The 14,077-nt window shown below is 39.9% G+C and overlaps 1 protein-coding gene across 2 annotated transcripts in view; it reads right to left on the reverse strand.

Annotated features, from left to right (window-relative positions):
- Nucleotides 1-10,814, reverse strand: part of TXLNB (taxilin beta) — a 36,944-nt gene extending 26,130 nt beyond the window's left edge. Inside the window, exons 1-3 of one of the 2 annotated variants that reach the window (XM_030853326.2) lie at nt 10,719-10,813; nt 8,037-8,489; nt 1,402-1,493 (exon numbers count right to left, since the gene is read on the reverse strand). In XM_030853326.2, coding sequence (XP_030709186.2) covers nt 1,402-1,493; nt 8,037-8,475 — 531 coding nt within the window. In that variant the 5' untranslated portion in view covers nt 8,476-8,489; nt 10,719-10,813. Of the gene's footprint in view, nt 1-1,401; nt 1,494-8,036; nt 8,490-10,718 lie in introns of both variants that reach the window. The other variant, XM_060283597.1, reaches the window with a different exon arrangement.
- Nucleotides 10,815-14,077: the final 3,263 nt, after the last annotated feature.

Below are 14,077 nucleotides of genomic sequence, written 5' to 3' on the forward strand. Positions count from 1 at the left end.
GTGATGTGGTTTATGTGATTAAAAAATAAAAGTATTGTTGGTAGAGTTAAGCAATCAGTAGTCATTCAGGGTTTCAGAATTTCTCTGGGTCTGTTGCGTGACAATTCAGCATAACAGGACGCATCGAGGTACAAGGAAGAAAGGAAAGAATAAATAGGGATCACAGTGCTAAAATTAGAGTAAAAAAAGAAGGAAAACAAGTCACTCACTAAACTCTACTCCATCAGTAGGGATAAGATGCAGCCAGAGACCTGAGGGGTTTGTGGGTCTCAGTTTTGGAGACCTTCTTTAAAAAAAAAAAAAAGGAAAAAATTTAAAAAAGAGAATTATGTTCAGGGCCTCAGAGGGGCCCATACAAGTGAGAGGCACTGACTCTTTAAGCTTCTTTGCTGTAAGGTAAATCTGCCTTCAGGGGCAGTTCAATCTACTGCCTGGAGGAATTGTTTTGTTGTGTGTAGGGGCTTAAGTTTCATTTTCCTGTCACTGCTTCTCCAAAAGAAATAAGAAAGTGGAAAAAAAATGAGGGAAAGAAGCAGAAATGAGAGAGAGGTACATTGCCCAGCCTCACTTGAGAGGACACCACATCTCCTCAGTGGGTCTCGTACACCTCAGGGGTGGTGCACGGAGCTCAGGTGCCACTCCTTTAGCCAGTTTTTGTGAGGGTTCACTGAAACTAGGGGGGCTGGCTTCACTAAACCCTCCTCTCTCTTCCAACTGGCCTATTATAAGAGTACTGGTGAGGAGACCATCCACTTCACAGATTCTCTGAAGTCTGGGAGTGGCTTCCCTTCCTGCCAGTGGTCCTACCTTATAGAGAGGGAGACTGCATGGGAGGACCTATAACTGGAAACAAAACAATCCATGTCAAATGCTTTGCCATCGTGGGGGACAAGGAGAAGAATGTAGATCAAAGAGAATGAGTGAATGAATCAATCAATAAAGTCATCAAGAATAAATGAGAATGTGTCACAAACTGAGGGGTGGGATTAACCCTCTGCCTTCTTGAGGGGACCACCCCCTCAAAAAATCTGTGTACAAGAACCGGATGAAAGTTTGCCTTTATTCTAGTGTATTTCTGTTTTATTGCAAAGGCAAAAAGAACTTTTAAATATTCACAATTTTTAATTATGATTCTTCCATCTCCCAAATTATGCACATAATTGAAGGTGGAGTAGACTCCAACTGTATCCTCTTTCTTCCTTTTGCTGTTATTCCTCAGTTTTCCTGTTTCTTTTTATTTCTTTCTTTCTTTTTTAAAAATTCTGCCTTTATGAATTCTGGCTTTGATTTGTCTGAGGTAACCAGCTATAATGATATACCTGAAAAACTAACAGCATCCTTTTCTCAGCTCTAACCAGAGCTTGAATCTTTCTGACAAAAAGGGCTAATCAAAGAACTTACCAATTCAGCATACTTCTTGAATAAAAAATCAAGCTTTTCCTCAGGAGTTTGCAACTTGTTCAGATTTTGCATTAGCAGATTGGCTTCTTTGCCTTAAAAGAAAACAAAGACCATAAAGACATTTTAAAAAATAAGTGTTGAACTTGATGTCAAATGATAAGAGTCAGAATCTCAGGTTGTCTGCTTGTTAGCTGCTATCCAACCTTGGCCAAGCCACTTCACTTGTCTGAGCCGCAGATGTAATTTTGTTTTTTTTCCCCTGTATGAAGGAATGATACCTATTTTGCAGAATAAGTGATTAGATGAGAAGTTTGTAAAAATGTGTGGTACAGTGTCAGGCTCCTGGTAGATTCTCAATAAATGTCTGCTATAAGGGTAGTCCCCAAATTTTCATCCCCAGAATCCATTCTTGTTACTTCCCCCATGTTCTAAATATTCCAAGGGATTTTGAACATTCTGAAAATATTCAAAAGAATAAAAAACACTGACTTTATGAAAGAATAAATCATCCACTTCCCCATGTTAATTATCTAAGAAAAGAAGCAAACCAGCCTATCCAAATATCTGACTACTGTGAAACAGCCAGCATTAATACATGGAGCTGTTAAAATTCCAGCCCAAAGCAGAGAAACATGACAGTTTAGGCTGCCCCTTTTTTTGGTTTTGTTCCTTTAGTACCTCTTTGCTCTTTTGTTGGGGGGGGGGAACCAATTCTCTTGTTTCTGTGCAGGAGCCTGCTCCATGACGTCTGGGTGGAATGACTCTGATTGTATTTCCTAACAAGTGGGGAATAAAGTCAAAATATGGAGAAAATGGACCCAAGACATGCAGGGCCTTTTTCATAGGCCTTTTTGTGTCTCTCTGGCTGCAGATTTAGCCTCCCTGGGTCTTCCCTTCTCTCACCCAGGCCTTAATCTCTGTTGGCAGTTTCATTTTGTTTCCAGCTGGAGTTTATGCTACATTTAAAAACTCATCTGTTCCTGATTATTTGACAGTGAGCCTCAGATTCTTTCTTTGCTTTCCCCATTGTTCTTCCTTTTGTCCTCTTCAGCTCACACTGCCTGGTTAGCCTTTCTGTGATGCCTGGAAATCTTGTCTTTCAGTGCCCACTGGGCTGAGCATTGTAGGCAGGAGCCAGACCCTGAGGCCTACGTGTATGTACCACTGAATGTATCTTTGCAAACAGTAGGGCCAAGGTGGAGCAGGGCTCCACCTGGCCCTTTCCACCCTTGGAAAGGGTGGCTGTGAGAGCCACCCTTTCTAATCAGGGTTGGGAGGTCAGACCATACAGTGGAGCCCAAGTTTCCTGATATAAATCTGCTTAAGAATATTAACAACTTTGACAACCTCTCCCCCAAGAACAGCCATGTCTCCTTCGCTGGAATTTTTGCTTTCATCCTGGAGAGGCAGATATATCATGGAATTAGGATTGCCAGATGAAATACAGGACATGGGACACACTCGTAGTAAAAAATAATGGTTTGTTTATCTGAAATTCAAAGTTCCCTGGGCAGCTTGTATTTTCATTTGCTAAAACTGATAACTCTAACTGCATCAAAGAATTTTAGGTCTAGAAGGAACTTCAAAGAGCACCCAGACAACTGGTTAATTTTATAGATTAAGAATCGAAAGCCCAGAGAAGTCCAAAGTTACATAATCAGTACTGGCAGAGCCAAGGCTTGAATCCAAGGTTTGTCTACTTGCTCTAAATCACTCCACTCCCATGTGGAATTTTGATGCCAGGGAAACCTAGAGAAATTAAAGGAAACTTTTTTTGAAGAAAGTGACCTCATTCCTAACAGCTGGTTTCATCTATATTTGCCCAGTGAATCAGCTCAGATTAGAGACACAGTCTGAGACAGGGGAGAAGGTGGGGGTGAGTGGTGCCCCACCAGCAATCCAATATGGCCTGTGGCATAACGCTGCCTTTAAACTGGTAAGCTCTGCGCTCCGCCGCCACCAGGCGTGGCCTTGAGTGATTTCTGTAGCAGCAGGGACAGACTTGTGTCGGTCAGGCCATCCCCTCACCCTGTCTTCAGTTTGTGCTCACATGCTGACTGCTGTCCTGAGTTGGAGGATCATCCACTAAAGGCAAGAGCCTGCACTGTTGGCCAGATTCGGCCCAGGACCCCACACAGTGTTTGGCCCACGGCAAGTGTTTAGTAAATCTTGGTAATGATGGAACAAAGCCAACCTGTGCACTAATATCATGTAAGTCAGGTAAACGCTGTCCAGAAGACAGCTCTGTGATCAGCTAGAGGAAAGGCAGGTCTTCCCCTCCCCTGTGACATTTAATGTATGCTTAGCATACCTCTCAGCGTGAGTATCGACGTAGAAAACCCTATCGTGTCTTGAGTGAGTCCAGTGGGCCTCTTTTTCTCTCCACATTCAGTATCTTCTCCCCCTTTTGTTTTCTTTAATGATGAGAACAGGTGTTTTTTGTTTTTAATTGTCACACTCACTGAGGTGTCTTTCTGCTCTCATATTCTCTTATTTTGTATAGAAGTTTAACATTCAGATGAATCAGTCTGCCCTTCAAAAATGATTTCAACAAAAAAATCCAAGAAACTGGAGACAAGCATGTATGGAATACGTAACTTTGTAATGTCAGAGAGCTTAATTTGTAAACTTCCATTGGTTTCACTGGACTAGAGTGCTGTGTGGGATTATGTTGAGGGGGATAGACAGAGACCCACTCATCTTCTAAGGAAGTCTATAATTTACAATTTTAGGAAATGGGGTCATTTGGTGACAGTGTCTGACACAAGAGGAAAAATCGGCTTTATGTGTTTAAGGTGCTAGCAGTTTCTTAGCTATAACTAAAGAAAACTTTCTTAAAAAGAAAACAACTTTGAGCCTAATAATGAGATTATTCCAGGGAAAACAAAATAAAGCAAAACCTTACAATAAAAAAGAATAATATCAGAAAAAGCAGTAAGAAATAAATACATCCATTCCCAACTTGGGTCAGAAGAAAGTACTCATCATTTTTCCCAAGACAAATTTTTCTTTTCTCTTACTTCACTTACTCCTCCAAACCCTCCTTTCCTTTCAGGATCTGGCCTAAGTTTGAGCTTCTCTATGAATCTACTCATAGACCCTTCAGTCTCTGTGGATTCCTCTCTCTCCTAAATTCTTCTGGTTTTCTACCATTTCTTCCAGAAAATTTAGTATTTATATCAAAGCAACAGTTTATTTCCTTCTCAGAGTGAAACTAGAAAAAAAATCAAGCTAAAATCTTATAAAATAGACTGCCTGGGAAGGTGACCATTCTAAGGCAGAGTAAGTCAGTGGCCAAAAAGATTTTAGAAAATCAATGTCCTAGTCAAGATGCTACTCAGAAGGTAGAACTGAAACTCACCTGTCACTGGAAAGATGAAACCAATTAACTGAACTGTAGCTCAATTAAATGCTCCTCAACCAACGTATCAATTATTTTTATATATCTTTGGCCCTGTACTATTAGTGACTTCAGGTCTGCACCTTGCTTTCTTTATGACTAGTCTCACAACCACATCAATTAGTTGAATAATTTTTTTTTGGCAGACTTTAAAACTCTCTAGGCTTTAATTTCCCTCTCAGTAAATCAGTGAGTTGACTAGATAGATTCTGAGCTCAGAATGGACCTGTGGATCAGCTTTGTTTTTCTCGTGGGTTTATGCTTCAAACCTATGAATTCCTACTCAATCAGTTATCGATCTAAATATCAGAAGGGATATTACATTTTATCATTGTTTTATGCTTCTTACTACGTGGGACTTGTGCAGCCCACGTAACGCTGACAGAGAAGAGATTAATAAGACACTTGTGAGCTGGAAGATGGGGTGGGGGAAGGAAGGGGGACACTTAGATGTTAAGAGGACATGTCATGGTGCTGTCTAATGTGGAGTCTGTTTTTTGTTTTGGTCAATGCCAAGGAGAAAGTGACTCCACCAACTAAAGAGATTTTAAAGTGTTCCCCCAGCTGCTCCAGTGTATAATATGTTAACTGTGGGAGTATATGCAGCCTGTAAAGGAAAAACAAGTCTTGAGTGCTTGGGTTGTAGAGACATTTCCCAGATATTCAGAGGTGTTCTGTGAAAGATGGGTGTTTTTGGTCCAATAAATTTAGGAAATGTTGTAAACTGTGCCCATCACTATTGGAGATTTTTCACTATTGTATATATTAGAGGTCAGAGAATTCTGGCAGTTAGGAGACAAGCTTGGTCTGAAATCTCAAATATCCCAAAGTATATACTTTGGAAAATTTGGGGTTATTGAGTGAGAACATTGATACATCTCAAATGTATCAATAAAGCAAATGTTATCTGATAAACATACAATAATTAAAGACTCATCTTTGATCAAATATGTAAGCAAAGACTAAAGATATATCTTCAGGTATGGATTGAATGACATACTAATATTCTATAAAAGCTTCAAATAGTTTCTAAAAGAAGACCACAGCCGGCACTTTATATTTTCTCCACATGGGTGGAGGAAGAACTTTCTGAAGCATCAGAACCATTGCTTCCGCAATCTGTTTGTGTCAAAATTACCCAGGGTGCCTTGGCCCCAGTCCAGACCTACCAATTCTGAATCTCTCTGCTCAGCAACAGCATTTTTGACAAATTCTGCATTTGATTCCAATGCACAGTAAGTTTGAAATCATTGGTCTAGACCATAGTGTAGTATCATTTAATTGAAAAATAGCCAAGAAACCTGTTAAAACCACTTGCAGATAATTGAAATGATTTAAAAATATTTAAATTAGCTTAAAAATATGGTTTTGGGCTTCCCTGGTGGCGCAGTGGTTGAGAATCTGCCTGCCAATGCAGGGGACATGGGTTCGGGCCCTGGTCTGGGAGGATCCCACATGCCGCGGAGCAACTGGGCCCGTGAGCCACAACTACTGAGCCTGCGTGTCTGGAGCCTGTGCTCCGCAACAAGAGAGGCTGCGATGGTGAGAGGCCCGCGCACCGCGATGAAGAGTGGCCCCCGCTCGCCGCAACTAGAGAAAGCCCTTGCACAGAAACGAAGACCCAACACAGCCAAAAATAATTAATTAATTAAAAAAAATTGTTTTAACCCATAATATAGCTGAAATAGTACAATGTTTAGAAGAATATACTGATAGTGTTCAGAGGAACAGCATGAAAGTGTCAGCAGCTTATACACATGTAATTAGAGTGGACCCACCTGGGCACTCTGATCACAAACATTCGTTCTGATAAACATTCAGTTGAACTTTGGTAACTTATTGAAAGTGGCAGAATTAGTTGTGAAATTTTTTCTTTCTTTAAGAATTTTTTTGATTATTTGGTAAGTATGCGGTTAATACAGACTTTGAAATAACTTATGGAAGACAGAATAGAAACCAAAATTGGTCATGTTTAACTTCACCCCTGCTTTCTTCATACCTATCCCCCCATTATAACACATAGGAATTCCTATGTAGAAGTAGTTTCAAAGTGATAAAGCCAAAGAACTTTCCTGGTTAGGAATACTTAAAATCATTCACCTCTGCGATGTGATTTTGTTTTATCTTACAGAAAGTTTAACAATGACTAATGTAAAAGGTTATTTCTGAGATGCCTTGGATAGGGAAGAAAAAATAGCTCTGTAACACAGAGCAACTTTATTCTGTTTCCCAGAGTTCCAAAACACTAAAGTGATTCTAATCTTGCACTTTAGAACTTGGTGTTATCTGGGTTCATCTTTATGTTAAGTAGGTAAAGTAGCTGTCTGAATGTGTCCTTTAGCCCTTCTTGAAAGCATTGCCAGCAGTGGTTTCACGTGCCAAAGTGAGGTCCTATGACAGCATAGACATACTTTGGGGTTTACACGTAACTTGTCCACTGGAGTCTGACTCCAGTGCCCATGATCTTTTACTCTCCCGCACTGTCTTCCAGAAACGAGTAAGATGGGACCACTGTCTCAATAGATTTTCCCTCCAGCTTGGGAGGCAGGTATATAAACAAATGATTGCTGCCGAAAATTTCATGGAGAAAGACGGAAGGTGATGCTAACTCTACCTGGGCATGTCAGGGAATGTATCACATAGGAGGTGGTGATTGCAGTGAGTGGTTCAGTGAAATTCACCAAGACAAGCAGAGGGACGCTCCTATGTGCAGTAACATGCTCTCACTTATAGCTAAAAAATTAACTCTCTCATCCTTCTTTCACAGCCATTTTTGGTGTTACCAATCCTCCGTGCTCTCCTAACAATTTTCCTGTGCCTGTTGTAGCACTTATCCTATATAACAATTAGTGTACATGTTTATTTTTCTCTCCAGACCTAGAGCTCCTTAACCAAAGACTTTTTTATCTTTGTGTACCTCATAAAGACTAGGCATTAGTAAATATTTGCTGAACCAGTGAACTAATGAGAGTAAAATTGTTTTCTGAGATTTTCAACATTCTATAATTAATACATTTCTGAAGAGCTTTGTTAAATTAAAAAATATTTTATATATGTAGTAATGGAACACACTACTAAGGGGCTGAGGATATGTACAGTAAGGTACTGGTGATCCTGAAGGAAGCTATTGTGGTAAAATCCAGATATGAGATGTGGCTCTTAGCAAGATTGGAGGAAGTGCCCCTTTTTAGGAATAATTCAAAGAAAAGTCATACATTAGAATGTAACTACTTGCCTAATCCTTTTAGAATTTTCTTCTCCAGTTTTTGCTCTTTATTGCTGACAGGCTCTTTGGACGTGGGCGGCTCTCCAGAGGCCGGAGGTTCTCTCTCCGTCTCTTCAGCGGCCTCCTCGCAGGCCCTGTCCTCATTGTCAGGTGGTGCTGTGTTCTCAGGCTGCTCCTTGGCCGTGGTGGGACCCTCTTTCCCTGCCGTGCTGACAGCAGACCCGTACGTGTTAATGATGTCTTCCAGTTGTCGGTTCAGTTCTTCAGAGATATCATGGGCTCCCCGTTCAGGCTGCACATCTGCCTCCTCCTCAGGTGCTAGGAGTGGGGTTGAGGAATCCTGATCATCTTGCTTCTCAAGGCCATTTTGACTGGGCAATACTGAACTGTCCCCCACAGGTGTTGACTGTGGCTCCCCCGACAGCTGTACAGACTGATTGGTCTCCATACTGGGAGTGGTATCTGGTGGTAAGCACAGCCAGCGTTGATGTGGTTAACCCAGTTACAGGTAAATGGTAAGGCTATTCCCACATGGGCACCTACTAATTACAGTTTCTAACATAGAATGAATGTACTTCCACAAACCGTCAATATTGCAATTAGTTGAGTAGGAACAGTGAGAAGCATCTTTCCAAATCGAGTCATACAATTAGCATATTTTTGGTTTTGGTCTTTAAATTCCGATAGTATCTCCTATTACTGATGTTAACAGAGTAATTCAAGATACCGTTTTTCATGGTCATATTTGTCATTTTGCTTAGAATAGCCAGTTTGTGTTACCATTCTCTTATATAATTCTATGTAGATTTACAGTCGTTATAAATACATAGATATATACATTTAACGTTTAAATTTAAATTGGTGCTTTTTTCCCCAAAGTTAAAACATTGAATGCAAGAGCCATTGACCTTACTAAAATCATTCATAATGATAACATTCTAAACTCTATTTTAATCCATATTGATTAGTATGAGTCCATTAATATAAATGAATTATTATATTGGATACAGGAGATACTTGCTTGTCTGGTATTTTCCTTTTCCCAAATGAGCAACATGTAATTATCAATCAGAAAAACACTTTTTATTTTCTGAGGTTCAAACCAGCCTCATTTTTGGAATAAGAGAGAATGAGGAAAGGTATAAATTAACTAATGAACTTGTATGGAAACATGGTGATGCTCATAATAACAATTCCTTGAGTTTCTATACCTTTTTGTTCTGATATAAAAACTGACTTTCTTTTAGGAAAAAAACAGATTGCAACTTTCTTGTCTCAGTCAAGGAGCTCTAGGATAACAATACTTTTTAAGAAGTAGAAATGTCTAAAAAGCAGGGAGGGAATGAATTAGGGGAATAATCCAGGTGTAATATGGGCTCTTTGGAAATAGGGGGTGAGGAATGGGCTGAGGGTTTCTGGCTATCACCATTTCTAGTGTTGCAGTACCTTTGGCTTAGACCTTTAAGTTATGGTGCGCTTTATTTGTAAATAATATTTAATGGTGATGCTGCTAATTAGCAGCATACAATTACGACAGGGTCCTAATAACACACAGGTTTTGCTGTTGTGGTGGCATGAAAGCGAAAACTAAAACATACTGCTCCATGTACTATGCAGCTTCCTCCTCTGGTTCTTAGGGCAGGCAATGTCAAATGCTCGAATGCAAACAAGAACAGAAAATTCAATGTACAGACATTGCCACCTACCTGTGGCCCTCACCAAATACTCATTAACTTTGAAGGAAGTACTTTTTTCTCTCATTTATTTTAATTCACCATCTTTATTATCAAACGATGCAGTAAACAGCTTCATTGTCTTCATCACTGGAATTCTTTATCCTGACCCCTGCTTGTTGGGCACACACATCTATATATAACTTGTGCTTCCCCTGAACTTGGAGAAAGACACGTGGCACCTGCTGTCCAGCCAGAAGTTATTTTAAGCTCTTCTAAAAGGAGCCCTGGCCTTTAGCACTTCGTCTTTGGAAATCAAGGGAAGAGAATACTTTTTAAATCAAATTGAAAACAGTAAACATTTATTGGTTTAAATCCATATGTGGGTTTTAAAGTGTTAGGGAGCCTCCTGAGGATGAAATAAAATCTAAAGTAAACCAAACTTTAAAGCAATGAATTTAAAACTGATTGTCCATAGGAATTTTAGTGTGGTTAGTCTAAATGCAAGCGTTTTGTTTGTATTTGATTTATTCTTCATTCATCAGAGGCCATAATCATTGATTTTTTTAATATTAAGTCCATGGATCTCCTTTAAACTCATGCTCCACATTTACTTTAAAACAGAATAACTGAGTTGTTGTAAACCACAGGACAACTCAATTCCTAAAAGTAGCCTCAAGACAAATCCACAAGAGGAAAAAAACAAAGAACTCTGTTACTTTTAAATTCTCTTTCTATATCAATCAGTTTTACAGCAAGGAATTATTTCTGTTTTATTTTCTATAAACTTCATTGCCCATCTTTTGCCTCCTCTGAGAGAGAATTTTTCACTTGTCCTGGCAGTCCCAACAGATTACCACACACACATCCCTTCCTGAGCAACACATTTTAATTGTAAATAAAACAATGGAAAGTTCTTCAACAGTTCACTGGCAGTCTCAAAGTTGCAAGTTTTGAACACCACAAACCGCACCCTACATCATCTCACAGGGCTTGGGGGAGTGTTTTTCATACTTACCAGAAGGCAAGGTGCTAAGCAGAGAGAGAAAGGAGAGGCAAGAGGCAGCAAGCTAGTCAAGCAGCAGCAACAGCAGGAGACAGGCGGGGGCTGAGTTCTTACCAGGGAGAGAGAAACCAAACACACACACACACACGCAGCAGGAGAGCAGGGAGGGGGTGGGGAGGGGAGAGGAACATCCTGTGACACAGCAAGAGAGAAATACACTCAAGCTTTAGTAGCTGTCTCCTGGGCAAATGTCTTAGAAAAGAGAAGCAGCTGGTACATCTTATCAGACTCCATGTTTTGTCCTTTAAAAAATATTTAAACTCTCAGTACATAGCCCCTTTGCTAGCGCAGTTTTTCACCATTGTTGTTCTTCGGGGCAGAGATCAGTTTTTCTTATTTCTTGGTTTATTTCCAGTGTGGTCTATGATTCATCTTCTTTTTTTACCACCTTCTTATGCTAGCTTAATTAGTGTCAAGTTTCTTATAGGAATCAAGGAAAAAGAAGAAACATGGCATAACAAAAAGGAGATGGTAGAAACACTTTAATTCTTATGTCATTGTTTGGTTTTGTCCTAAAATTTGAAATAAAAATTTAGACAGCTCTTTTGGCACTGGGTTTAGTGCCATCTTCATGTACATGCTAATTGGCGTGACCTCAGACACCACGTCTTACTCAGGTAACTGCCTTTACTCAGGTAAGCCCTGGGGAAGCAGTTGCTTTTTCTTTAGTTGCAGGCTTTCCCACCTTCCACAGTGACTTTTCCAAGTCTTTCCCACCATCTCAAGCCTTCAACCTGTTCCTTAATCCTCCTCAGAAAAATAACCTCCTCTTCATTCACCATATAATGCCTCTTTCTCTTAACCTACGTCCATTCCCCTTTTCTTCTCTTTCTGGAGAATGTGTTCCCACACTTTTCCAAGTTGGGTTCCCCCATCAGAGTTTCTGCTCTTCGGACTGGCTGGGCATATTGATAGCCACTGTGTTAGGCAGAATCATGCCACCAGAAAGACTTCCACATCCTAGTCCCAGGAACCTGTGAATATGCTATGTTACATGGTGAAACAGACTTTGCAGATGTGATCAAGTTGAGGATCTTGAGATAGACACACTATCCAGAATTACTTGGGTGGGTCCCTTGTAATCACAAGAGTCCTTGTAAATGAAAGAGGGAAGCAGGAGGGTCAGAGTCAGAAAAGAAGATTTGATGATCCAAGCAGAGGTCAGAGTGATGGAGGGACACAAGCCAAGAAATGTGAGGACCCCCGAGAAGCTGGGAAAGACAAGGAAGCACATTTTTCTTGAGATCCTCCAGAAGGAACGCAATTCTGCTGACACCTGATTTCAGCCCAGTGAAACTCATTTTGGATTTTTGACCTCCAGAACTATAAAAGAAGAAATTTGTGTTGTTTATAAGCCACTAGATTTGTGGTAACCTGTTATAGTAGCAAAAGGAAACTGAAATAATCCTACTCTCCAACTTTTTTTCACCCCTTTCTCCAAGTTCAGGGAAGGCATAGGTTATAGATAGATGAGTACCCAGTAAGTGGAGGTCAGGATAAAGAAATTCCAGAGAGGAAGACAGTGAAGCTGTTTACTGCATCATTTGATAATAAAGTTGGTGAATTAAAATGGGTGAGAGGAAAAAGTACTTCCTTCGAAGTTAATGAGTACTTGGTGAGGGCCACAGTGAGTGATATTTCATATTGGATTGTAGCAAACCAGCCCGGAGAGATCTCTCAGTAAATACAAACAATAAGTCAGTGCTTCTCAAATTTAAGTAATGCACATATTCTCTTAACAGAATAACTTAATGTTGAAATTAATTTAAAGGAAGAAAGAGAACTCACCATGACTGAAACAAATTATATTATTATTTGTACCAATATATACTGATGTAAAAATAGGTATAAACTTCTGATACTTAGTTATTATATGATACAATTAAAAAATATTATTTAGAAAACCCTACAGAACCAATAAATACAATTCAGAATAACAACATTACTTTTATGTGACTGATAATATTTTGCTGAGCCCAGATTGCTACTTGCAACATGAATATGGTACTGGCTACTGGTCCTTTTGAGTTCCTGGCACTCTTCTACAATAGGCTTTATGAAATGACTCAATTTCATCAACACTTGGTCCATTCAGATTACTACATAAGTTTCATTCATATGACCTGCCATAATTTCAACTGGACTTCCTTTGATATTAATGCATCATTTATTGCTCTTTCTCATCTTCCTGCAATTATTAAAATAATTGGTGCTAACTTAACTAGATGTACACATGATAATGAAGGCACAAAATGAACGATATACATGGTAACACTGAAATGACAGCTACCCAGATAATCCAGAATTGACTTACACAGGCATACCTTGGATATATTGCGAGTTAAGTTTCAGACCACCAAAATAAAGCTAATATTGCAATAAATAAAGTCACATGAACTTTTTTGTTTCCCAGTGTATATAAAAGTTATGTTTACACTGTACTGTAGTCTATTAAGGATGCCATAGCATTATGTCTAAAAAAAACCAGTGTACATAGCTTAATTAAAAAATACTGTTTTGATAAAAAATGCTAGCCGTCATCTGAGCCTTCAGTGAGTTGGAATATTTTTGCTGACAGAGGGTTTTGCCTCAGTGTTGGCTGCTGATTTATCAGGATGGTGGCTGCTCAAGGCTGGGGTGGCTGGGGTAATTTCTTTTTTTTTTTTTTTTTGTGCGGTACGCGGGCCTCTCACCGCTGTGGCCTCTCCCGTTGCAGAGCACAGGCTCCGGATGTGCCATGGCTCACGGGCCCAGCCGCTCCGCGGCATGTGGGATCTTCCCGGACCGGGGCACGAACCTGTGTCCCCTGCATCGGCAGGCGGACTCTCAACCACTGTGCCACCAGGGAAGCCCACTGGGGTAATTTCTTAAATAAGACAACAGTGAAGTTTGCCACACTGATTAACTCTTCCTTTCACAAATGATTTCTCTGTAGCATGCAATCCTGTTTGATAACATCTTACCCACAGTAGAGTTTTCAAAATTAGAGTCTGTCCTCTCCAACCCTGCTGCTGTTTTATGAACAAAGTTTATGTAAAATTCTAAATCGTTTACTGTCATTTCAACAGTCTTCACAGCATCTTCACCAGGAGTAGAGTCCATCTCAAAAAAACACTTTCTTTGTTCATACATAAGAAGCAACTCCTTATGTTAAGGGTTTTACCGTGAGATTGCAGCAATTCAGTCACACCTTCAGACTCCACTTCTAATTCTATTTCACATCTGCAGTTACTTCCTCTACTGAAGTCTTGAACCCCTCAAAGTCATCCATGAGGGCTGGAATCAACTTCTGCCAAACTCTAGTGAATGTT

Source organism: Globicephala melas, chromosome 14 (assembly GCF_963455315.2).
Source record: "Globicephala melas chromosome 14, mGloMel1.2, whole genome shotgun sequence".
Taxonomy (NCBI): domain Eukaryota; kingdom Metazoa; phylum Chordata; class Mammalia; order Artiodactyla; family Delphinidae; genus Globicephala; species Globicephala melas.